Source organism: Podarcis bocagei, assembly GCF_964188305.1.
Source record: "Podarcis bocagei genome assembly, chromosome: 2".
NCBI classification, from domain to species: Eukaryota; Metazoa; Chordata; class Lepidosauria; order Squamata; family Lacertidae; genus Podarcis; species Podarcis bocagei.
Window position 1 is genome coordinate 31,124,614 of NC_138126.1, and position 27,601 is coordinate 31,152,214.

General features: G+C 44.3%; 1 protein-coding gene across 13 annotated transcripts in view; it reads right to left on the minus strand.

The window, feature by feature from the left end:
- The window catches only part of MAGI1 (membrane associated guanylate kinase, WW and PDZ domain containing 1), a 483,098-nt gene that overhangs the window by 111,921 nt on the left and 343,576 nt on the right, over positions 1-27,601 (minus strand). For all 13 annotated transcript variants that reach the window (XM_081183947.1, XM_081183951.1, XM_081183950.1 and 10 more), the window contains exon 3: positions 10,558-10,677. In XM_081183947.1, the coding sequence (XP_081040073.1) occupies positions 10,558-10,677 (120 nt within the window). The remainder of the gene's footprint in view (positions 1-10,557; positions 10,678-27,601) is intronic.

Consider the following 27,601-nt stretch of genomic DNA (forward strand, 5'->3'; position numbering starts at 1 on the left):
CGGGATGGCGGCGCAGAGCTGCGCTGGTCCCAGGAGCGCAGCCAGCTCTGCAGGGCCACCGGGAGCGGGGCGGAGCTTTTCCCCCGGCTCCCGGTGGCCGGGCAGAGCTGCGCTGGTCCCAGGAGCGCAGGCAGCTCTGCAGGGCCACCGGGAGCGGGGCGGAGCTTCTCCCCCGGCTCCTGGTGGCCGGGCAGAGCTGCGCTGGTCCCAGGAGCGCAGGCAGCTCTGCAGGGCCACCGGGAGCGGGGCGGAGCTTCTCCCCCAGCTCCCGGTGGCCGGGCAGAGCTGCGCTGGTCCCAGGAGCGCAGGCAGCTCTGCACGGCCACCGGGAGCGGGGCGGAGCTTCTCCCCCGGTTCCCGGTGGCCGGGCAGAGCTGCGCTGGTCCCAGGAGCGCAGGCAGCTGTGCACGGCCACCGGGAGCGGGGCGGAGCTTCTCCCCCGGCTCCCGGTGGCCGGGCAGAGCTGCGCTGGTCCCAGGAGCGCAGGCAGCTCTGCAGGGCCACCGGGAGCGGGGCGGAGCTTCTCCCCAGGCTCCCGGTGGCCGGGCAGAGCTGCGCTGGTCCCGGGATTGCAGGCAGCTCTGCGCAACCCTCGGAGCCGGTCTCCCGAGGGTTGCGCAGAGCTTCCTGAAGCCTGGAGAGCGAGAGGGGTCGGTACGCACCGACCCCCCTCGCTCTCCAGGCTTCAGCGAAAGCCTGCATTCGCCCCATAAGACGCAGGCACATTTCCCCTTCATTTTTGGAGGGGAAAAAGTGCGTCTTATGGGGCGAAAAATACGGTAGTGTTTGAGAGTTATGGCCTAGCAGACATTTGAAGCCAGGTCCCAGGCCAATACTCTCCTCAGTTCCACACCACATTGGCTTTAACATCTTAGAGAAATTCAGAATTCCAGGTTCAGGCCATGGGAGGAAGTTTATTTCCAAGTTTCCGTGGGGTGGAGGTGGTTGGGGCAACAGCCCCAATCTGCTTTTAAAGGACGGCTCCAAATCTCAATCCACCCTGTTCAAATCTCTGTAATGAAGCATAAAGTTTTCATCTCCACAGGAGGAACAGCACCTTTAACTCATCCTTCATTTTGAATCTTGAATGCACATACATGCATTATTGATACAAAGGAAACAACTTATTCTACTAAAAGCCTTAATGGGAATAAGGAAGGTACGGCAGACCCACTTTTTATTAAGAGAAGGTATTTCTGTGCTCTATATAAAGCCAGAAAAAGCAGGGGGTGGGGAGAGGGAGGGAGGGAGGGAGGGAAGGAAGGAAGGAAGGAAGGAAGGAAGGAAGGAAGGAAGGACCGACCAACACTTCATTGATCTTTTCTTTGCTCTGTTTTATAGAGGAGACTGAGGCTGACAAGCCTGTTCGGAAAAAAATCTCCAAGCAGGCTTCTCCTACAATGGCATAATCCCTCTAGTGCTGCTCTCGTTCAGCTCCCATATGTTTCAACAGGACTCTGAAGCCGTGGTTAACAAACGGGTTGGTATCCAAAGCAGTGGGTTTTCCACAGTAGATTTCCTCTCCACTGTACCCTCCACTGCACTCATTGTTCAAATTTCAAAACAAGTTTTCAAAATGGTATGATGCAACGGTAACAAGAGGTTTGGAAGTCTACATCCCGATTCCCATTCCTGGGCTGGGTTGAACAAATGAAATTTAGAATACTCCAACACAAGATTCCTAGCTTACTCCACAAATTCCTACTGCTAGATTTGCAGTCAAACATGTTGTTGTTGCTGCTGCTGCTGTTCAGTTCTGGGTTCCATTTTGGTCACCACTGAAGTTCTGCAACCTGTAACCCCACAGACTTTTTAGGAATGTCAGAATCACATTTTGCATCATAATTCAACATCACGGAAAAATAGACGAGGATCCAACCAGAACGTAAGAGCATAAGCGATATGCTTCCCTTTCAAAAGAGGGAACGAAGTTAACCTGGCTTCAGTCAGCAGCAGTAATTAAAGGTTAAGTTTGGTTTTCTAACAAGGTGGAGACACAAATGTCAAAACAGATGCCAAATGTTTCACTGCTGTGTGTATATGTCACCGACTGCAAGAAGAAATACACAGCAAAGCCTTGATAACCTTCTCGGAGGCAGTCTATTCTGTTTCTTTTTTCTCGATAATCATCTAACTGGTGGAATAGTTATCATGCTTCATCCTCTGTTAAAGGCTATCTCCTTTTCAGGTATTCATCCCTTTTCAGGTATTCATTTTTATAGGAGGGTGGCGGGGAAATAAAATGGAAGCTTATGGGACGGGGGGGGGAGCAATAAATACGCAAAATTAAAATGGCATGGAAATGTAAAAAGGTAAAGGTAAATGGCCCCTGGATGCAAGGACAGGTTAAAACTCGCTAGGGGGCAATTCTATCACTCATAAATGAAACATTCCTATTTTGTTAACTTTGACTATCCGGCAGCTAAAATGCTGAGCTGATCCAGAGGCCTGTTGTATGCGATGAATGTTGATGGGAATGCTATCCTGATTCCAAAGCCTCCTCCATTGTATCCCATTTGTTCTTTTCACCTCCTAATAATGTAAATTGCCTCAGTCAACCACTTAAGAAGCACAAGCACCACCCTATGATTTAGCACAACACACCCACTGCAAATAAGGAGAACAGTCAAAGCAAAGCGCATGTAGAACAAATCAACCTGCCGTCTGGAGACCTACTCATTCAAAGCTAAGAAAAGATCAAGGGGAAGGAAGGGGGAGGAGAGAAAAGGCATTCAAGGAAACACAGCACTACAGTGGTACCTCGGGTTACAAACACTTCAGGTTAAAAACTCCGCTAACCCAGAAGTAGTACCTCGGGTTAAGAACTTTACCTCAGGATGAGAACAGAAATCATGCTCCGGCGGCGTGGCAACAGCAGGAGGCCCCATTAGCTAAAGTGGTGCTTCAGGTTAAGAACAGTTTCAGGTTAAGAACGTACCTCCGGAACAAATTAAGTTCTTAACCCGAGGTACCACTGTACTTGGAGGAGAGAACCTAATAAAAATGCCCAATCAATATCTAATCATTCTCTTGGTTTGCACATGTATTTGCATTTCGCTGTGTATGCAAAAGTGATTTTTTTATTTAAACAAATTTATTAAAATCGTTTGGACGCCACCTTTTATTTCACAGAAATACTAAAGCAGTTTACAGAAATAATACAACAGGCAGCATATAAGAAAACATAACACAAAAACCGTATTAATTAAGCAGAAATATTATTATTGTCATTTATAAGAATAATAAATTACATGTATGGACTCCTGCCCTTCATCTGTAGCTCTCAGAGCAATTCGCAACGTGAAAATACAATATAGAAATAAAACAGTATGACTTGTAGTAGCCAGAAATGCTAAGAACTGATATGGCCAGAAAAAGCTCAGGTAACAACATAAGTTTTTAATTGTTGGCAGAAGCACCTAACAGTTGGAGCCCATTCCGCATCTATCGGATATTAATCTGCCACAGTTAGAATGCCTTTGATACTATTTTTCGTTTTATTTTATTTTATGTACCTGTAGCACCTGACATATAAAATAGATCTAAGTGGTGTGGGATGAGTCTAAAAAGACAAAATATGAAGCCTCAATGGAAATCTATGGAATGCCAATAAATATATACAGGTATCAGTAAGAGAACTTCTAATGTGCCTTCCCAGGCACCTCCTCTCATGATCTTGGCTCTGCCTTAGGACTCAGCCCATGAACCCTGGTTCTCAGCCAGAGCCCAAAGAAACCCACAAGTCACCCCAAAATCTCTCTTGACAAAGAGGGTCCCCTGAACCTTTTGGCCCCATCCTAGTCTCTCATTGTAGGCTGCCCACAGAAATCAATGAGTGGCACTCCGCACACTCAAGTCCCAGGCTACAGAGGGGTGTTTGTTTCATGGCAAATAGGACTCTGTCCACTGATACTTCTTTCTCCAGCCTTTGAACACCTTTTCTCTTCCAGCTGCACATTGTAGCGACTCTACTGGGAAGTCCGCACCCATGATTCATACAGTAATACAGCGGTTCCCAAAGTATGTCAGGGACAAGCTTGCTTGAGACTGAGTTTCTTCAACCAAGAACAACAAAAAACAGACCCACAACATCTTACATCTGACCATTTGCACAGCAGTTTCTAGCCATATTCATCCAGCCAAAGTTCAACTAGATTCAAGCGACAACAGAGGAGATCATAGCATAGGACACACATGGGGGGGGGGGGGTTTCACATGTAACACTAGACCAGGGATTTAATACTGTGTCCAGGATCAGGAATCTGTGAGCTTCCAGGCGTTGCTGAGACTCGCAAGTTCCCTCCAGCCCCAACCAATATAACCCAATGGGCAAGAATGATGGAAGCTGGAGTCCGGAGATGGAAGCTGGAGTCCGGAAACTTCTGGAAGCTGACAGATTCCCCTGTGCTACACTGGACTAAATGGACACCGGACATGTGCCCATCCCTTCTTCAATGCCTGGATAGCAATTCAGAAACATTTGATGAGCAGGTGTGTAGAACCGTTAATACAGGTATCATAGGAGGGACCACAAAATAATGTTATCATTTGTAACCTGCCCATCTAACTGGGTGGCCCCAGGCACTCTGGGTCCAACGTATATAAAAACATAGTAAGTGATGTGGCATCATCACATCAACATTTTCACCGCAAAGGACAATCAGTTAACTGTCGGGGTGGGAAAAACTCCACTCATGTCTTTGGTAACGTTTGGTTCCAGCCAAAGATAATTTGTAAGGTTTTGATGGAGTAGAAAATTGTTTACCATCTGTTAGATTGGTTGCTGTGTTGCAGGACTGTAATTTATCAAAAGTTAGTGAGTGGATTAGGTTTCACAATTTACCCTTTGACGCCATTTACACAGATCCACATTTATTGTTATCCTTTAGGCCCCTTTGGATAAGGCCAAGTTACCTTAGTTCCCCAAATATTATCTCAGGAATCCACAGACCATTAAATTATAGCCCAAATAGCAGTGCTGCAGTGAGCAGCATTCAGCTTTCTAACAACGCAGAATCATAATAGCTCCTTTCTCACGGTGGGTGGAATGAGTGGCCTTCAGTGGACAAAATGAAATCTCAACAATGCATTCATCATAACTTCAACTTTCTGAAATTAAAAGGCCACTGCCAACACTTGTCAAGGACAAATTGCATCGTGTTGGAAATAAGTTGAAAAGTAATAAAGACCAAAGAAATAAAAATCACCAACACCTTTTAAAAGCAGAACTTACACAACACCGATGTTATTTCAAAAAGAAAACTATCAAGAAGACGATGACTTTGGATTTGATATCCCGCTTTATCACTACCCTAGGGAGTCTCAAAGTGGCTAACAGTCTCCTTTCCCTTTCTCCCCCACAACAAACACTCTGTGAGGTGAGTGAGGCTGAGAGACTTCAGAGAAGTGTGACTGGCCCAAGGTCACCCAGCAGCTGCATGTGGAGGAGCGGAGACGTGAACCTGGTTCACCAGATTACGAGTCCACCGCTCTTAACCACTACACCACACTGGCATTTCCTAAAAAAGTTTTAAAAGAGCATAAGCATAAGGAGAAAATAAAATATTCCACTGCAATTAGATCTTGGTGATCTAATGGGGTTAAAGGGCCATTCGGATTACAGTGGTACCTTGGGTTAAGAACTTAATTCGTTCTGGAGGTCCGTTGTTAACCTGAAACTGTTCTTAACCTGAGGTCCCACTTTAGCTAATGGGGCCTCCCGCTGCTGCCTCGCCACCGCCGCACGATTTCTGTTCTCATCCTGAAGCAAAGTTCTTAACCCAAGGTACTATTTCTGGGTTAGCAGAGTCTGTAACCTGAAATGCCTGTAACCTGAAGCGTATGTAACCTGAGGTACGACTCTACTGAGTTGATCTGTTGTATAGAAACATTAGTAAGTACATCTTATGCTATGAATGGAAACTACCGTATTTTTCGCCCTATAGGACACACTTTTCCCCCTCCAAAAATGAAGGGGAAATGTGTGTGCGTCCTATGGGGCGAATGCAGGCTTTCGCTGAAGCCTGGAGAGCGAGAGGGGTCAGTGCGCACCAACCCCTCTCGCTCTCCAGGCTTCAGGAAGCTATCTGCAAGCCTTGGGAGCCCGCGGGAGCCTGCAGCCCGAACCGCGGGGAGCGCAGCGGAGCGCACCCTGGTCTTCGGGCAGATATCCGCAAGGCTTGAGGATAGCAGCCTATTCTGGGGGCTGGGTTTGGGGGAAGCTCGGGTTTCCCCCGCTGCAGCCCCACGCCTGGGGGGGGGGAAAATAATTTTTTGCCCTTTATCCCCCCCCCCAAAAAAAACTAGGTGCGCCCTATGGGCCGGTGCGCCCTATAGGGCGAAAAATACGGTAATTGCTCTGCTCCTGACAAAACTGCTCACCTTCCAAGGAGGGCGGAGTTGGAGGCTGGCCATGAGCACTCTCTGTGTACAGCAGGGGGTGTGGCGATGCCACCCGCCTCATTGGGAGTCCCGGCCGCGTCACGACCCATGGCCAACCAAACTGGATGACCGGGGGACGTGGCTCACCTGATTTAAACATCTGTGTGATCGGGGCTCAGTCTCCTTTTCTCCTCCTGCGTCGGATCTCCCGCCCTCTCGCCATATTTTCGGGCATTCGCCATTTTGGCCTTGCTATGGACTACGGTTGGGTCGCCTGTTGCGGGGGACAGGTAGGAATTTTCCCACTTGGCAAATTGGCTCCAGCCACAAGGTTTTCGCCTGCCTTGTAGCAATCGTCACAACTTTGTAAGGTTTAGCGGTTAGGCATTGGTAAACCTGGTTTATGGGAGGGGAGGTTGTGACCTTCACCTGCCCCTCCTCTTTAAGGGTATTCCGTTAAAGGGATCCGGGGGTGTGGATCCTGTCCGAAGCCCGGGTATAGGCTAGGGCCATGCCATGACCCAATCGGTGATCCTGGGCTGGGGGAGCTCACAGTTGATGTGCATCAACAGAGCTCCCCCTACTGGTGGTTGACCCTTATGAGACTATCTGCATGGTGGGCAGGAGTCGGATATAGTCGGTTCAGTTCCACTGCCTAAGCCAATACTGCTCACATCTGTTACCAATAAAGTCGCGGTCTTAATTATCCCATTAACCCAAAATATTGGTGTCTGTGTGTTTCATTATCTAAGAAATGGGGTGGGGCTTGGGGCCTCGCTATGCAATATATGCCACATCTACAACCACCTAATCTGTTCCATCTTGGTTCTGAGTCCTGGAAGACCTGCTCCTTGGGCCTGTAGGACTTTTTCACCTAGCCTTGGAGGGTGGGGTCCTGATCAATTCAGCTACAAAGGCTCAGTTATTGGGCTGGGGTATTGGTTAGTGGGTGGCGCTGTGGGTTAAACCACAGAGCCTAGGACTTGCCGATCAGAAGGTCAGCGGTTCGATCCCCGCAACGGGGTGAGCTCTCATTGCTCGGTCCCTGCTCCTGCCAACCTAGCAGTTCGAAAGCACGTCAAAGTGCAAGTAGATAAATAGGTGCCGCTCCAGCGGGAAGGTAAACGGCATTTCCGTGCACTGCTCTGGTTCACCAGAAGCGGCTTAGTCATGCTGACCCAAACGCCGGCTCCCTTGGCCTATAGAGCGAGATGAGCGCCAAAACCCCAGAGTCGGTCACGACTGGACCTAATGGTCAGGGATCCCTTTACCTTTACCTTTATTGGGGGTTTTTACGGCGGGGTTGTTGGGGAAGGCTGTTGCTGTTATTGATATTAATTTTTGTATCTTTATTTTAGATCTGATTATGATTTATGTGGAAATTATTCAATTTGATTGTGTATATATAAACAAAGGACCTATCCACATGATGCTTACACAACCCCACTAGGCGATAAAATGAAAGAACAACAGCCCCCCATCTCTGTTCTTCCCTCTCTCCCTCCCCCCTCTCCCCCCCATTGTACTTTTCAACTATTAAACCCCTCAATGGCCCAAGTAGCTGACTGTCTCTCCTGATAGCAGCCTGTCCGTGTCCTAAGATCTGTCAGAGAAAGCTTCTACATGCTATGTTTCAATGAAAGAGCAAGACTTCTTTGTTATGATACCATAACTGTATCATAACAGCTGTATCTCAGTCGTGTAGTCTCTCTGACGGTGGTTTACTGCTTTGCCAGTATTTCCACAGTTGTTATATTTTATAGTTGTATATTTGGCCTTGCTTTGTACACTACCTTGGCATCAAACTGATGAACGAAAGAGCCTAAAAAAAAATCTTTTAAATGGTAAATAAAATAAACAATAAACTATCTCAGAGCTCCTCCATTATTTGCAAAGAATAGGAAAAACTCAAGAGCACACAATCGAACAATCCTATGCATACAACTTCATGTGTAAACATGAAAACTGGAGTGAGTCGGTTTAGGGGTTGTCTGCAAGTATTTGCAAAGTTTCATAAATTTGGAATTCAGGCCTGAATTATTTTATTAATAAAAAAAATAATGAGCATGAGGTTCTGAAACACAATGGAACCCTTGACTAATATTCCTAAGGCAACTGAGTTGTTAATTGCTTCCGAACAGAACTAAATCTTCATTGTTCAAAATGTATGACTTCTTGTTGTTTTAAAAGGCCACCTTATTACATTTTGAACAGACCTCGACAGAAGTAATTAAAGATAACTTCTCCCTCTCCTTGACAAATCTATGCTTCATGCCCGGAGGATGAATCATAGCATCTTAAAATACTCTTAAGTGAAATAAACTTGGATGGGGTGGTACTTTACTGTGATACAAAGAAGCCTTGAGTGACTTGACAAAAATCTATAAATGCATTTCTTGTCCTGCCTCTGGAACATCAGCAGCCAACATGGTAGCTTCTGGATATTGTCGAACCACAATTCCCATCATCCCTGACTGGCTGGGGGGGGTGATGGGAATTCTTGTTCATCAACATCCAGAGGGCATTACACACACAAACACACACATGCTTACTGTTTATTAATATTATTACTCACCATTACAAAATCCTGAAAATAATAAAGATGTCCAACTTGCAGTCAAAAGCCAAGATGCTGAGTAAGCCATTAAAGTTGTAACAATGGTATCAATAGCTATGTTTAGGTAAGTTTTTGATATTTGATGAATGATTGTATTTTAATATTTTGCTGGAGCTGTCCAGAGTGGCTGGGGAAACCCAGCCAGATGGGCAGGGTATGTATGTATGTATGTATGTATGTATGTATGTATAAATAAATAAATAAATAAATAAATAGTAGTAGTAGTAGTAGTATTAGCTTTACAATTCTTCATCCTCACAACAAACTTGAAAAGCAGGTCACTAGTGATTCCCATCACTGCAACTTGTCAACTATAAACTCCTATAGCTGGGTGGGCACAGGACCTGTATATTTTCAATTCTCAGCCAATAATTCAGCATTTTTTACTGCAATTTTTGCATTCTTCTGTAGATTAAAAAGACAAACGTCATTACCTCTCCGAATCTCAGCTAGGAAGCCTCCCTAAGTTTAAGAAGTTAAGTTTATAGTCAGAAAAGCTCAAACACTGGCTTAATTCAGGCTAGCAAAAAGCAATCCCATTCAACTCAACCCAGAAGAAAGCTTCGCTAAATGTTACAGAACTTTCTCCCAGGTAAGTGTGTAAAGGATTGCAGTCTAAAAGGCAGCACTTGTCAAAGCAGCCTGCAGCACCATTAACAAACCAATACATCCAAAGTGGTTAGTGCAGCATCCGCCCAGGCAACCCAAAATAAGTAAATAAATAATGAAAGCAATAGGTCTTCATTAACTTCCAGCAGGCATTTGGATGGGACTGAATGTCAAAGTTGCCAGAGCTCTTATTGATGAACCCACACAGGCATATTTGCAGGATCTCTGTGGGCTGCCTGCCTATACGTGACAAGGCTCAATTCAAAGTGTTAATGCTGGCATGCTTGACTTGAATAACTTGGGGTCTAGGTATTTGAGGGAACACATCCCAACCCTGCAAATTAGCCAATCTAGATCATGAAATGGCGGGAGGTGGGGGGACACTATACTCAATGATGGCTGTGCAGTGACATAAGACAGGGTCTTCTCCATAGTGGCCCTCTGAATGTGGATCTCCCTCTCCTTAGAAGTATGGATGGCCCCTACACTTTTGGGCTTCTTATGCCTAATAAGAAGTGTTTGCTCATGCAGCCCTGAGGGGAATTTGTTGTTGTTGTTGAAAGGTTTAATATTATTCTCATGTTGTACTGCAGCTGTTTGCATAGAAAGATCCCTCTTTTATTGCTGCTTTTTAATAATTTTCCATTGTTGTGAATTGGGTTCTGTTTTGTGTAACGTTTTGGGATCTATCTTTGATGAAGAATGGTAAAAAATACAATACAATACAATACAATACAATACAATACAATACAATACAATCCTCAACACTGCCATGTTAATTCCTACCTTTCAAAACACTGTTTTAAAGCTTTTAAAGGGGGTGGGGTTGAAATGGTGCCATTATAAAAAGCAAGCGGTGGCCCTAAGTTTCCCAAAGAAGTTCCTCAAGCATTTCTAGAAGCTGTCCTTCATCACGGGGATCTCGTTGAGACCACAGTACTACGACATACCTTCATAGGTTCCCACTTCAAGAAGAGTCCCGCTTTTTTCAAGCTCAAGAAACTCCTGCACAGTCAGAAAGTTATAGTCCACACCAGGCACTTCTCCTTCCCGTGGAGGACGTGTTGTGCCTAAGAGGAGACAAAAAAGGGTAACAAAAATGACTTTTCAGGCTTCCTTACCACCATCAGGACAAAACAAGTATCATCGCATCAAGACATTACTGAGAGAAATGGAACCACGATCTTCTGGGGAAAGAGGCCACGTACCAAAGGGAAAAGACAAAGTGAAGTAGCATCATACATGAGTGTCTGCAACAACAACCATCCCACTCCAATCACAGTGCAGAGTCTAGCAGTGCCTTAAAAGATTTGCATTTTTTGCAAAATGGCATAAGCTCGCAGCAGCAGGTGATGCATTTCTTGGAAGCTGGATCTGTTGCCCCTGTGGGTCCTACTGCCTGAGGCAGTTGCTTCACCTTGCCTCATGGGTGGTCCGGCCCTGGCTCTGGACCAGGTGTCTGCAAGATACCTTTTAACTGAATCCATTTCTGGCCTTTGCAGGGAAGCACCATACAAATTCTCACCAATTCCATATCCTCTCCAAGTCAACTTATACTGGGGAACTCGCTTTATTCGATTTCACAAAGCTTTCCTCAACAACCCAGAACTTGCATGAAATATTTATTGGCATCCACCCCCACATTTTCCATCTGTCTTTTTATGACAATTACTAACGTTTTATCATCCTTCTCCGCCTTTGTTTACATTACATCAACACATCTGTCAAAATTGCAGACTAATTTTCTAAGGCATTTGAATAGTTCTACTTGTTTCAAGCAATTGCTCTTAATTTTCTGGGGATGCTGAAATCTGAATGTTGCAGAGGCTCTTTTCTATCAACGTAGGGTGGTCTGCTAAAACACTCTGTAAGAATTATGAATTCAGATGGGCTTAGATATGATGGGCTGGATCTAAAAGAACACGAATGGAAGGGGAGGCTGGAAGATGAGTTGCTTCTCAATGAAAGTGCTTCCTCGTTCCCCCTTATTTTTTTTTTTTAAAACAAATCCTCCCCCTTCCCTCTTGACACCCCAGACCACCCCATTTGGCAGGAACCCCTCATCTTTGGGAGAGTCTTTCTAGGGAGGAAGAAGGGGTGCAAAATTCACCTCCCATGCCTACTCCCTTAAGCCAGTGTTTCTCTGGATCCAACCCATTAAATATAACTAAGGGAAAGCTAAGTGCATCCATCTGCCATTAAATTCAGTGGAAGAGCTACACATATTAGTTTTCTCTACATACAACCAAAATACACACACACCATACATCCTTCAGGGGAGGGGAAATTCACAAACCAAGGCAGAGTATACTTGCACTGTTACTGAGATACAACTGTAGGGCTTTAAAGTTTCCATGTTCTACTTCAGCAATGAGTGCTCAGAGCAAAAACAAGCACATCTGAATCAGATGGAGTTTGTTCTTACAGGCACAAATTAAGTCCATTGCTCATCCAGAATGCTCAGAGAACAAAGAGTTGCCCAGGATGTTGATTTATTCATTCACACTTAGGATGACCCATTGCGTCTCATCTGGCTTTTTACTTGCGCTCTGAAGATAAATGCACCTAGAAGAGCCTTGTAACGTCAAGAAGCTAGTAACTTAAAACATACCAATTTCCACTGTAGCCTAAGATATAGCTTCACTGGCAAGTCCCTCTCATTTTGTGGGATCAACGGGGCTGCAAACGCCCACATTCTGCATTTTTGCGTAGCGCAAGGATTACTCTCGGCTTCACTGCATCTAAGCAAATGTTCCCAACGACAATTCAGAAAGGTAGTAAAGAAAACAAGGGGCAAGGGAATTCCTGCCTCCGCTTTTCTGTAGCGAAATGACAGGCTGCCGGCTGGACACACGCCTGACAGATGGCATTTCAAAGGGTTTTTATGAACCATCTGGGGTGTACACAATGACTACAAACCACACTTACTACCAACTCAGGAGGGTTTTCCTGTTCAATGTTATTTAAGAGGAGACACAGAAAAACAGGCAAACCAAATTCAGTCTCTTTTCCCCTGCAATCTTTAAATCGGCAATAAGTTCACCCTTTTCTCTGCTGAGTTCCTGAACAGGGAAAAACCCAAATTTCACTATTAATTTCTAAAGAACAGTGTCAGAGGCCACGACTCTACCTACTCTGAAAGGTTTTGAGATAAAAACCAGTTGAGCAACTGATTTCACACAAACAGTTTCTTTTTAAGGAGTAGTTTTGTCAAAGAGAAATTCCAGTTTCGAGTTTTCCTTTCAGCAAAAACCGATCTTAATTAATAGGGAATTTAGTAGAGAAATTAAAACATCAGATATTGAAGAAAAGAAAAGCACTTAAAATGCTCAGTGAGGCATTTTGCAAAATTTTGAAACCGTTTGAATGATAAAACTTTGAATAAGAACGTGTTCCCAAGCAAAAGTAACTTCATTAAAAAGCTAACTACTTGAAAGGAATCCAAAATTAGACCACAGTCAGAAAGTTATTCTGAAAAATCAGAGCTCTTGCTCACTGTCTCTCTCTGCTCTTTCTCAGCTATGCTCTTCTTTTGTTGTGCAAGGTTTCCTGTTAGGTTGCTTAATAAAAGTTGACACCCTGAGGCTAAATTAATCAGAAACTTGCTTACTGTAATATTAGAACAACACTTCAAGAAGCCTGCATTCAGTCACCTCAATTACTTTTGCATTATATTAAAACAACTATCTGATATTGCACCACAATTAAAGCATATGAACAGTCTTCAGAAAGCAGTTTAGGGATGTGCATGAACAAATGAGAACAGTTAGAGAATTTATGATGGGGCAGTTGGGACAAGTTAGGTTAGGTTTCCCCAGCCACTCTGGGTGGCTCCCAACAGATTAAAAACTGAATAAAACATCAAACATTAAAAACTTCCCTAAACAGGGCTGCCTTCAGATGTCTTCTAAAAGTCAGATAGTTGTTTATCTCCTTGACATCTGAGGGCTTCTTTAAGAGCTGTTGGTACTGGTCTTGTCCTTCGGTCTTTAACACCCCTGTCTGAAAGATCTCTTTGGTCCGGCCCCCCACAAGGTCTGAGGGACAGTGGGCCGGCCCCCTGCTGAAAGTTTGCTGACCCCTGTACTGGTTTGTCACCTGACATTAATCCAGAGTTTCCCAGCAGAGATTTAACAGGGGACTTCAGTCAGGACCTTCACTCCAAAGAACCGAAAAGGAGGAGGAGAGGAAGGGAACTTGGTCCCAACCCTTGTTTCTGGCTTCATAAACCACATGGACACGAAGCCTCAAAAGATCATCTGAACTGGGCCTGTACTTGTAAAATATTGTAAATGTTCCCAACTCTTTGGGATGAACCCAGTACCTAAAGTCTTCCAGGTAATCTAGGAGTCAGCTTACTTTCACCTGTAAAAACAGGGCTCCTTTGAGAGGAAGTGCAGGATATAAATTTAATAAATGATAACTGTTACTTCCCTGTGCTGCAGTCTGAAGACACTCTGCCAATATGTGTAGAGTTTCTCCTACTGGAAACCTGGAAGCCACAACCCAAAATAAGCCAGGCAAATTTTAAGAAGACCAACTCGGATAGACACATACACATTTCTTGAATCAGTTGGTCTTTCCTGGGGATCAGCCTCTGCCATTATGCCTATAACGTACACATAACTACTTAAAAACTAATTATTAAAGAAAGTGGGTGGGGAGAAGTGAATGGTACTCTATCAAATACATTTTCTTAAGCAGAAGAAAATTAAAGGCATGAGTGTCTTTTACCCAGATGAAAGACAAGGGTCATTTTTTGGGGGGAGGGGAGGTCCTAACAATAACCCTCTGGAAAAAAATTGTGTCCTAGGGTGGTACCACGGTACCCCCAGAAACTCACTTTTGGTGCCCACCAAAGGCCCCTTCCAATCCATTTGTGTGCTTTTAAATATTTTTAATAATACTTTTACCTTTGGCTGTGGTTGGTAGAGTGAATTAATTTGGATGACAGCAATTTAAACTAGTAAGGTTTGCATTCTCAAGCTGTGTAGAACAATGGTAAATGGATGTATTTTGTCTATTATCTCCCAGGAAGCCTTATGCCATAATATGCAGACCTTGAAAAGTATAAAATTAAATTTTTACAGATAGTGTAGTTGGGTGTGTCTCCCTACTGACTTCTTTGAATCAGTGATATAGTTTTACTCATCCAACTTGGAATCATCTGAGAGGGTCCCATTCCATCTCCACTTGGATATTATGTTCTTGTGGTTCTGAAAATCTTCAACAGCTCAGGGGATCCTGTATCATTTAAAGGTCACCCTCTTCAGCCATGTCATCTGATAATTTGGAAAGACTGCCTTACCTCTTTTGCATCTGTCACCTAAATCACAGTTAAATGGTAGGCAAGGGAGAAAGAGAGCTCTGCAGGTCTGCTGACGGCAACACGAAAATGGAACAGACAGAGACAACCTGCTCCATATTTCCAGAAAAGGCAACCTGATTAGTGGCCAGGCACAAGTATGAACTAATTACCTGTGACACATAATCAGAACTATCCCAATAAACTGTGACTAAACCCTGAAAAATGCACCCAGCTCCAACACCTCTACAGAGAACTCTTGACAACACCGACTGTGTTCCTAACAACCCAAAGATGTTGCATTGCTGAGCCAGTTTTTACCCCAAGGGTCAGCAAACTTTTTCAGCAGGGGGCCAGTTCACTGTCCCTCAGACCTTGTGGGGGGCCGGACTATATGGGGGGGATGAACAAATTCCTATGCCCCACAAATAACCCAGAGATGCATTTTAAATAAAAGGACACATTATGCTCATGTAAAAACATGCTGATTTCCAGACCGCCTGCGGGCCAGACTGAGAAGGCGACTGGGCCAGATCCAGCCCCTGGGCCTTAGTTTGCCTACCCACATCCAGGCCCTCTAAGAAGCTTAAACCAAGAGGATTCCTCAAGGAAGTCTTGCTCCATAGATTCGGGTCACATTCTGGGTCAAAGAGTCATGGAAACCCCACCCCACTCCAATATAGTTGGAAAGGGTTTGTGTGTTTCATGCCCACAACAATTTCTCCAGTTTGTAAATGTGCCAAGGACCCCCCAAAAGTTGGCACCCTGTAGTATCTTTCTTTCCTCTATTCCAATTTTCACAAGTGACTGCATCAAAACAGAAGAAGAAGTGGATCCATTCTACAGTGAGGAAGAAAACAGCAGCTCAACTTTGGCAGTGCTAAAGCCATAGCAGAAACAGTGGGAGTGGGTGGTGATTCTGGACTCCAACCCAGACCTCTTCCCCTCACTTTCGATGCATGCAAACTTGTTTATGTGCAGGTGGGAAGAGGAGTCAGCTGCTACCCGCTTCTCTCTACAACCCAGTGTACAAATGAAGAGGAACAGCTGCTGTCTGGAGAAGGGAGACTTCTGTTCCTCCTTGACTCCTGGCAGGGACTGTGAATGACAAAAGAACAACAGCTGTTGTTCCAAGGCAATTCAGGCTCCTAAGGGCATTTGCCCTCCAAGCAATGTCCACCATACATTGTAAACTACTGTCAGTTTGGTCCCTTTGCAAGGAGAACTACTTGATCCTAATTTCCCTAAAAGCTGAGTGAATAGATTGTAGAGCAGGTCTCTAAAGTCAGGCTTGACAAATTAATCGCAACCACACCAGTGCAATAGTTCAGAAGGGGAAGCAAAGGGCAAAAAAGTAAACGTGTGATATTCATTATACAGGATCTGGAGTATTAAAAACAGTTGGGTAACTACCAGTCCACTCATTTTGACTACAGTGGTACCTCGGGTTACATACACTTCAGGTTACATACGCTTCAGGTTACAGACTCTGCTAACCCAGGAATAGTACCTCCGGTTAAGAACTTTGCTTCAGGATGAGAACAGAAATCATGCTCCAGTGGTGCGGCGGCAGCGGGAGGCCCCATTAGCTAAAGTGGTGTTTCAGGTTAAGAACAGTTTCAGGTTAAGAACGGACCTCCGGAACAAATTAAGTACGTAACCAGAGGTACCACTGTATCTGCTTATATATTTATATTTGTAATGTGTCATCACGCAGCAGGTTAAAGCAACACAGTGGAAGCCTGCTTCTCTTTGTATGAGGAATATGCCGATTCCACTTCCTCCAGACCTGACTGGCAGAGCCCACTTTTGTCCCGGGATCTAGCCAAGCAGATCAGAGGAGAAGAAAGACAATATGAAATGGCAATCCCTTTAAAGAGAACCTAGGGAAATCCTGCAATAAAGGCGCAAGCAATGCAGGGAGAAAAGGTGCAAAGCTGATTGGGAAATGGGACAAGCCACTGCTGCACATCCGGATCCAACCTGATAATGACACACAAAAGCCAGCTTGGGGGAAGGATTGGGCAGAATGGGAAAATTAAGAGGAAAGATTACACACACACACACACACCCAGCAAGTGCTCACACCTCTGTAAAGAGTGCCGTTTCATACCCTGAGAATTCTTCATTGAGTACATCATTGCACCTAAAGGAACAGGTCACAGGTCTGAGTGGACAGCACAGGCCCTGCAAGCAAAAGCTTTGATCCTTGGTATCTCCAGGTAGGCCAGGGAAAGTCTCCTGCTTGAAACCCTGCCAATTTCAGTACAGACAGCTGCCAGTTAGGACAGACAACTCTGAGCAACATGGGCAGCTTTCTATTTCCCCATCACACACAGTTCCTAGTACCTGCTACTTCCTTCTGGAACAGCGAACTGGCGGAAACAACTGTATTGTCCCAGTCTATAACAGGAAGCCCAGCCAGATGGGTGGGGTATAAATAACATATTATATATTATTATTATTATTATTATTATTATTATTATTATTATTATTATTATTATTTCATGGCAGCACACAGTCCAACACTGCTCCTCATTGTAGACGAGATACCAATGAATTCTAAAGCCACAAAGCAATCAGAAGTAAGCAATGAATTTCCGTTCTGTCAACACACACGATAATAACAAAATAACAACCCTTCCCAGGGCTATTATACACACGCACACATCTGAAGTAAACCCTTAATTCTGTTACTAGGACAAATAACTGGTGGGCTTGTTACGACGACGATGCATAACAATAATTATAATCTGGTAGAATATTTATGTAATGGACATTCAGAACAATGTTGTAGAACTGCAGAGACAACACAGACCCCAAGAGTTGTCTGTTACAATTCATGCTCCTAAAGGAACATACCCATATCGGGAGTATCCCCAGCAGGTACCTACAAATTATTTCATTGTAGACCCCACAGGGTGGGAAGATGGTGGCAATGGTGTGATCACAACAGTGGGCTGTTAGATTTATATCCCTGGAACTTTGCCTGAAAGCAAGCAAGCAAGCTATAGAATGCCACCAGTTGAATGTACCGATTAGAACAATAAGGTTTCAAGCCAAGAGTCGGGTCGGTGAGCAGTCTTAGATGGTCTACAACTGAGTCGCTTAAAGTAGAACAAAGTGAAGCGGAAAATGAGTTCTACGACAGAAATAGGAAAATCAACGGTATCACTGGAAGGGAGAGAAGTCATGGCTTGGTACTAGATCGCTGATCTAGAAGGAAAGCAAAGATTTTCTGCCTTGGCCCCTGTTACTACCTTTCTGCGTTTAATTACGAGACCCACAATATACCAGCTTTTGCACTGCTGAACTTGTGTAATATTTTGGAGTGTTTCAACCAAATCTACTTTCTTTCGATGTAAACAGATCTCTGGTTTAGCTTTGAGTTTGGTAGTGTTCCTCAAGCTTTCTGAATTCTGCTTCCCATCTAAAAGAGAGTTTCTTCTGAGGATCTCCAACCCAGCCAACAAGCACCTGTTAATGTACAGAGAACCTAGCATGTGGCTATGTCTACAGCCTGCTCCTGTGTGCAAGGTTCGGTAGATTAGTTAGCAATCTCCTGCTGGAGATACAAAGCAGAATCTCTCTCATCCCATCCTACAGAAAAAAAATAATAATTGTGAGAACAAAAGCAGCAACTCTCCTTAAGCTCTCGCCATCCAAAATCACCCCGCAGGTTACAAATCCAGTGTGGATCTGTGAGAGTCTAGTCACTGTCATGTGGGGAAGGAAAGAGATTGCCTGTACCAGAACTTCAATGCTCCCTGGAATGTCACACTATCACCCCACACCAGAACCCTGTATGTGCACCTTGACTGTGAACTGCTCCCCAAATTATGAATGACCGTTGCATGGTGAACAATGCGCACGCTGTAAACAAGGGAGAAAGTTAAGATATTGAAAAGTGTTTGCGTGGTGTCTAGACATTAGACATCCTTTGTAAGTAACAGCAACATCAGTTTCCATTCCAGCATTGTGCAGAATGGATGCACTTAACTGCCAGCAAAATAATATGCCAAATAAATGCTACCTTGTGACAGAAAGCAATTAGAAGTCAAGGGATTACACAATAAGTGCCACAGAGTTAACTCCTTTTAAGCTTTTAGTGGAACAGGGTTCATATAGATTTAATTCATTTTTAAACATGCATTTTAGATCTAGGTTTTCTTTTATTTATTTTTTAAAAAAATACTCTTCCTGGCCTGAGGCTTTTAGGATGAGGTGCGAGATAAATTACTACTCCTCATAATTCCTAACATGTTTTTGCAATCAGTGCCAGCTAACCATACAAGCATTCTAAATGGTCACCTGGGGCAAGACACCAAATATTTCCCTTCAATATTAAGTGGCCAGAAGTGAATGCAGAGCATGATTTAAGGAGTGCATTGCAGGTTTCCCTTCAGATCACACAAAAAGATGCAGGGGCATAGCTTTGACTGAACTGCATGACCCAAGAGTTGAAATGCAGGATTTCCCTTCAACATCACAAAAGATCTTAAGAGTGCAATCTAGACATTTAGGATCACTAAATCAAAGGGGTTGACAACCTTTTTGGGTTCGTCGTGGGCATATATGCAAACTGGATAACACTATTGCGGCTACACACACACACATACACACACACAAACCCAAGCACACACTGCAATCTATTATGTTGGTTACAATAGCATGTTTCTTCCATGCCTATGGTGGTGGTGGTGGTGAGAAAATCCTCTGGGCACCAGTCAAAACATACTATATAATACTATTAATATTAATATGTGTGCCCACAGGCACCCCATTGGTAACCCCTTGCTAAATGTCTTTGGGTGTACCTGTTTAGAGTTCTGATTTCTCAGGCTGGGCTGAGACATTGTGATTATGCCCTGGGGGTCACCCAGTGGTTTCCACGTCTAGTGTCTGACACCTTGTCCAAGACATTACACAAGCTCCTTATTTATAAATTAACCAATAAATCGCAATATATCAAAACCAAATCTTGTGCAACGGAGCAATGCCACAGTGAAAGCAAGCATGTTAGTTAACTCTAGGGCCATAAAGACTTGTTTGGAGATGTAGACTTTCAAGGTTCCTTTATGTAATACGCAAACAATGGATTGATTGGGAAGGAACTACCAAGACCAGGGGTCTGCAACCCGCGGCTCCGGAGCCGCATGTGGCTCTTTTACACCTTTGCTGTGGCTCCGGGGCGGATACTAGCGAGGGGAGGAGGCACATTGTGCGCCCCAACACTCCCCACTGTGGCGGGCGCTGTACTGGCTATGACGTCGCATGGGGGCGGTCCGTGCGTTAGTCATGCACCGTCCCGACGTCACCTTCCCGCCCGCTGTCAGATCGGACATTAAGGTAAGAAACAATATATGCAGTGTTATATTTGTTTTAAATGTCGCAATGATTTTGCGGCTCCCAGTTGTTTTTTCTTCGGAAACGTGTCCAAGTGGCTCTTTTTGTCTTAAAGGTTGCAGACCCCTGACCAAGACAAAGGGCAGGCACAAAGTGATTAGTGGAGGTCACTAACTTTCCAGGAAGACCTGGAGCAGGGGTCAGCAACCTAAGGCCAATAGAGGTCATTTGACCGGCCCACGAGCTGCCCCTGAACTGAGTTGCCCACTCATGCGCTGCGCTAAACCAGAGCAGCGCAGTGTGAGGACTTGCTTCTGCGGCGCTGGAAATCACATCTGCGTATGCACAGATGCTGAAAATTGCATGCGCGCGTGCTCACACATGTGCACGATCCGGCCCACAGAGGGATCTCTGAGGGACGGATCCAGCCCAGGCAAGATAAACCTTGCTGACCCCTGACCTAGAGGATAAAGAGTATTTCAAGATCACCTTTACAATCTACAGAAAAACAGACAAGCAAATGACCAACGTGATTAAAGGGAAATTCAAACTATACTGAATAGTGAGCAGAGCTACAATTCCCAGAGTGGTTTAACAACCAATCACTCTCCCCAAGGAACTCTGGGAACTGTAGCTTGGGGGGGGGGGCGGGACAGAGAGAGAAACAGGGGTCTCCTAACTATTCTCAGCACCCTTAACAAACTACTATTACCCTGATTCTTTGGGGGAAGTCACAACTCTTGAAAGTGGAATTCTACTATTTTAAATGCATAGTGCAGGCGGGCACTGTGTCAGAAGTTGCCTGATCTGTACAAGGATGTCCAACCAGTAGATCGCGATCTACTGGTAGATCCCCAGCTGATCCTGCAATCCTTATCGTGTACAAAAGTTACGGAAAAAGCTCAACAACTCTGTGCAATCCTCCCCCCAAAAAGCTCAACAATTCTGGGCAATCCACCCACCCTACACGCACTCCTCCTCCCTCCAATGACAATGGGTAGATCACTGCCAGTTTTTTTATACTGGGAGTAGATCACAGTCTCTTGGGAGTTGGGACATGCCTGTGTTAGAAGTTGCCCCGTCTGATGAAGTGCAGAGTTGCAGGCAGCAGTCTTCTAAGAGAAGAAGCTTCCAACATTTGATAGCCTCTTCCGATCCAACATAACCACTGAATCTTCTTGGACAGGAAAGGGTATCAAAATCATCCTGTATCAACTGAATCTTGCCAGGTGTTCCTGAACTCTGGCACATTCCTGCATCCTTGGTTATCTTTTGGTCCTGACTCCTGCCCTTGCTCCTTGAAGCTTCCTCCTGGTTTTCCTGACTTGCTCTTCAGTCCTGACTACTGGCTGGGTCCCACAGCTCCTGACACACCCAGACAATGCCCTGACACAAAGCTTTCATATTTTTAAGGTGGGTGGGGTGAATTGTTAATTGAATCACCCCAACAATCTTCAAACTAGAAGCCAGCACTTTGCCTGCTGGCTGTCTATTTGCAAGGGGATTTTGTAACAGAGCGTTCAAAGCTGTGATTCCCCGTCTCTGGTCCAAAACAGCATTGTCCATTTGTCCACTCGTCTCGGTCTACCCCACATGTAGACCGGGACTATTTACTGAAGACTTGACATTCTCGTCGTCTCTGGCATCTCGACACCACAGCATCACATTTACAACCCATATTTATAGGGCTGCCTTTATTCAGTGCGCTCCTATTCCTGAACAACGAACACTAGAGACAACTTCTCTACAGTGCGCTTTCTTCCCACAGTGCAGAAGCTGTGAAATGCTATAAACTTAATGGACTTCCAACTGGGATAACCTCACTGGTTTCTTACAAATCTGTGGCTCCTGTGACATGCCAATTTTCAACAAGACGGACATCTGCTCTCTTCCTTTCCTTTTGGCTCTTATTCATAGGGAAGCCATTGTACATCTTGGCTCGGATAACTTGCAATTTTCTACTTGCGCAAGACTAAAGGAGCTGAAGTTGGATAGGGCAGAAAGAAAAGCAATTACGTAGTTCTCCACATTCAATACTCCAAACTGAATTACAACGACGAGGGAGTTTCACAAGCAACTGCGGCAGCTTGCCAAAGAACTGTTTTTATCAAGATTTTCTTCCTTATGCAGACACTTTCTATTTTAATTATCAATAAGAGACTACCTCTTCACCCATGATTAAGGGCAATTACTTAGATCATTTGTGGGCATTAATAATAATAATAATAATAATAATAATAATAATAATAATAATAATTATATTTATTGAATGTATATACCGCCCTATACCCGGAGGGTAGTTCACAAAAAAGATCACAATATATAAAATCAAAATAAGAACAATAACCCAATAATGCCCCTCAAAAAAGAGCCACATTTTAAAAGGGTACAGGATGTCAATCGGGTCAACCGAAGGCCTGGTCAAAAAGGAACCTTTTTGCCTGGCACCTTCATTTAGGTGAGCCATTTAGATGAACTTCATTTAGATGAACTTCCCTGAGGAGAGCATTCCATAGATGGGGAGCCACTGCAGAGAAGGCCCGTTCTCATGTTGCCACCCTCCGAACCTCTCAAGGAGGAAGAACACGAAGGAAGGCCTCAGAAGATGATCTCAGGGTCCGGCTAGGTTCATATGGAAAGAGGTGGTCCTTGAGGTATTGTGGTCCTGATATTAGGTATTCTAATCTTAGATATTAATAAACATACCACCTTTGCCAGCATTCTCACCTGCATCAGGAAGTATGCCATCATGTCCTCAGTGACTGCCCCACAGTTACAGAACACTCTTCCACTGGATTATTTTCTCTTGGCTTACTAAATCCAGAGTCTGGCCACCTTATGGAAGCATTTCAAGACCTTTGCAGCTGTATTAGATCTTGTTGCTGAGGTTAAGCTGATAGGACTGGAGCTTTACTTAGCGATGCTACACATATCCACGGCTGAGATGGGTTTTATTGTTCAAGCTATATCGTGAGTAATTTTAATATCATTGATATTACTGTTAATTATTGCCACTTGAAAACTGCAGTTTGGGTAAACAGGGAAAGAGATGTGCTAATACTGGACTGATTCGGGGGGGGGGATGAGTCTCCCTGCTCTCCACCAGCAGTGGGAAAGTGAAAGGGCCTTATAATAGAAAGTAAACCTCTAGACAGGGGGGTGGGGAACCTGTGGCCAATCACATGTTGCTGGACTACAACTCCAATCATCCCTGACCAATGGGCACACTGACTGGGGCTGATGGGAGTTGGAGTCCAACAGCATGTGATTGGCCACAGGTTCCCTACCCCTGCTCTAGCACATAGGCATATGGTTGGGCTGGGAGCAAAAGAGGTTTAAGACACGTTTTGCAGGGACTTAAAGAAGTGGCGACGGGAAGAACGAATTACTTTAGCTTACTCTCTTGCCACATCCAGGTTTCACATGGAATGGGGGGGGAAGTATGTATATCTTTCTGCAGTGAGAAGTTAATTTCACCCAAGGTAGAGAGAGGGAGTGCAGATTTCTCTGTAGGTGGCCCCTTTTAAGTGTAAGCACAAACAACCGAGTGTTGTGGAACAGCAGGAAGGTAAGAATTTACTGCTATAATCCACTATTCTTAGGCTTTAACATACCAACACTTTACGTGCAAAATGAATTATTTACAGTCTGGTTCCAGGCTACGCTATTCTTCTACATTTTTAGCTACAAAAAAATAAATAAATATCTCTACAACTATTAAATCACAATAAGGTGTTTTTTTTGGGGGGGGGAGAGAAACCGTACAAGGCATCCTGAGAGGCAAATTAATTCATCAGCTGATAACTCTCTTCATTTGCATCACTTCCTTCTACAGGGAAAAATTATATCATGATACATATAACACATTGTATTTCTGAGGCACTATTTCAATTCATTTTGTGTTATGTGTTACACTTTCTAGATGGATGAGTCACATTAATTATTATTTTTCACTCTGACTGCTAAGCCAAATTAGGCAGCTTTTAGAGGTGAAGGGGAAAACACAATTATTAATGCTTCTAAACATCTGCTAAGGAAAAATTCCATGTAGGCAATGGGGTTGAGGGGGGTGGGGAAGGCAAGGGAGGACCTTTGCTGACACAACCACAAAAAGATTTGGGCCTGGCATCTTTACTAAACAGTTAAACAGTTTCCTATACTGTAGGGACTGAAGTAACAAATATGGTGCCCTCAGTATGTTCTAGAACTACAACTCCCATCATCCCTTACCATTGGCTGTGCTCTGGCTGGGCCTGATGGAAGTTGTAGTCCAATACCTCTAGAAAGTGAAAGGCTGGGAAATGCTGCTCCAGGCTCTCTGTTACCTCTGAATCATGCTCAGCTACAACTTCACACACACACACACACACACACACACACACACACACACACCCCATAATGACACACATTCAAAGCCAACAAACAAATGTATTAGATCGGATAAAGGAGAGCCATGAAGCTTACTGGGTGAACACCAAGATTGCAGGTTGCATCCCCATTTGGGACAGTTGCATATTCTTGAATTGCATGGTATTGGATTTGATTATCCTCAGGGTCCTTTCCAATTCTACGATTCTATTATTCTATGATCATTATCAACAACAGTGGGCCAATACAGGCATACCTCCTTACAAGGATGTGGGTGCAGCTGAAGACAGCCTGGCTGCTTTCAGGGGAAGGAAGCCCCCTGCCACTCCCACTCCCACCCCTTCTGGCCTAATGGACTACAGTATAGTGTAAACATAACTTTTATGTGCACTGGGAAACTAACTAACTAACTAACTAACTAACTAACTAACTGTGTGACTTGCTTTATTCACTTTATTGTGGTGGTCAGGAACGGAACCTAAAATATCTCCGAAGCATGCCTGTTGTGAGACTAACGTGGGAGAGGGAGTACATTTTCCATCGAGCTTCTTAATAAATGGAAAATAAATCTATTGTCTGGAAGATTTCATTAATTTAGCTGGAGGAGCTGCAATAAAGTTCAATACAATAATTGCTAAAGAGCATTTTCAGTTTTGCACATAGAATAGTCAATAGATCAATGCTTCCTGTATGAAAACGTATTTTCAACAAAATCATTGGGGGTTGAAAATCAAGAACTGGCAGGTAAATGTAAAGAATAATAAACATCCTGCAAGACAACACCAATTTCCTCCTGCGAAGTGTTGTGAAAGTAATTTTGTTTTGTTTCATAATTTAAGCAAGAAGCCATTCATTTCTTGCTCTAAGAAATCTAGACTCTTTCATAATAGCTAAATTGAGAGATGGCACACACCTTAGTCTTCCTTCAAAACGTATCTGAAACCTAATACATTACCAGGTCCATAACTTCATTGTTCAACTGGTCATGTCAATACCTCAAACTTGGAGGTTCCCAACTTGAAGCCAAGGATAGCGTCACAGTTACCTTACAGAGGAGTTGTACAATTGCCAAGAATGCATGCAAAGCATTTTTTAAGAAGCAACTTGAGGGTGCATTGCAAGAGACTTGCTGCTCTGTTTCAGTGATTTCCTGAATGATCCACTTGGGGTAGTTGGGTTTGTTTCCCATGCTGATAAAGGAACCAATCTGCTCAACTACAGCTGCAACACGTGGCTAATAAAGTATGGTAAATGTATTATTGTTCGTAGTTAGAATATAATCCAAAATTTACAAATCATAAACATCATTATATAATGTATGTATAAGTCCATAAACAAGAAATAGTCAACGTAATGAATTGCTGTCAGGGAATACCAACAGTGTTTCCAGATTAAGTCAACTGTTTCAAAGATGAATCTTCGTCAGCAAATAATTTCTAATAAATTATCCATTCAAGTAAATGTGATACTTATAGACCAGTGCTCACTAACCAGTGTAGCCAACTGGTAAAGGAACCAAAGCATAGTCCACCCAGAAAATTGCTGGGTAAATGACAAAGTAGTGCCAAACAGCTGCCTGAGCCCCTCTGTTGGTGCAGAATTTGGGTGATTAACATGGCTGCGTCCACATATCATGGATACATCCTAAGCGTAGTTCAGCAGCCACAGATCAGCTCCACCCACACAATGCTGCACACATCACATTTTCCAGTAAATAAGAGACAGTGGAATTTGATAGCTTTGCCTCACTTGTCAAGTGCTGGGCACCACTATAGCTAAAACTGACGTGAGCTACTCTTTTTGCTGTCACAGCTGTAGCACATCTATAGGATCAGAGTGCCAAACTCTCATTAGGAATCCAGCTTAGATGCCTCTGCCAAAGAAAAGTTTGACATAAGACACAGGAGAATTCCGTTTTCCGGAGCCCGGATGCCAGGCGCAATCTGAGTTATTCACATCTCTGAAAATGAACTTGATTCGTAATGCTTGAAAATGTCTTACCCTGTCTGCGAGGATTTAAGAGCAGAACATGGCGTGTATCTTGCCACTGGCTAACTGTGGGAGCTCAAGCCGTCAAGCAGAATGCCCAAGTCACAGAGTACTTAAAGAAGATTTCCGTTTCACTTCAGCCTTACTTAAACATACAGGGCGGCATTCAATTAACCCATCCCACAAGTGCAGGGATTCCCACTTCCGCAAGGCGACTTTCACCCCATCTCTTCCCCCCGGTGTGAGCCCATGCTCTCTCCTAGTCTACTTCAGAGAGTTGGGTGAACCCCTAGAACAGATTTGGATGGTGCTCTTGGGGGGCTGGGGGGAGAGAGAAGGTGAATGTTCCATTACAGAAGCAGAAATCCTTATGTTGACAAAACAATTTAGCGCTATGTTGGATTCCACCCAAACTATTTCCCTTTTCTGTTCTACATGGAATATAGGGCACAAGGCTTGCCCTATTTTACTCAGTACACTTTGCTATAAAGAGTTAGCTCTCCACTCGAAGAAAAATACAGAGAAGCAGGGTTGGAAGAACTCAAAACCAAATGCTGAAAGGATCCAGCCAACCCTCAACATCCCCTTCCCAGATTACCATACAAGACCCAGGCTATGTTATCCAAGCAGAGAGCTTTTGTTTTTGTTTTGCAGAAAGGAAAGTTCAATGCAAATAGCTCAAGGTATCTCACCCAAGTAGGTAAAGGTAAAGGGACCCCTGACCATTAGGTCCAGTCGTGACCGACTCTGGGGTTGCGGAGCTCATCTCGCTTTATTGGCCGAGGGAGCCGGCGTACAGCTTCCGGATCATGTGGCCAGCATGACTAAGCGAACCAGAGCAGCACACGGAAGCGCCATTTACCTTCCCGCCGGAGTGGTACCTATTTATCTACTTGCACTTTGACGTGCTTTCGAACTGCTAGGTTGGCAGAAGCTGGGACCGAGCAACGGGAGCTCACCCCGTCGCAGGGATTTGAACCGCCCAC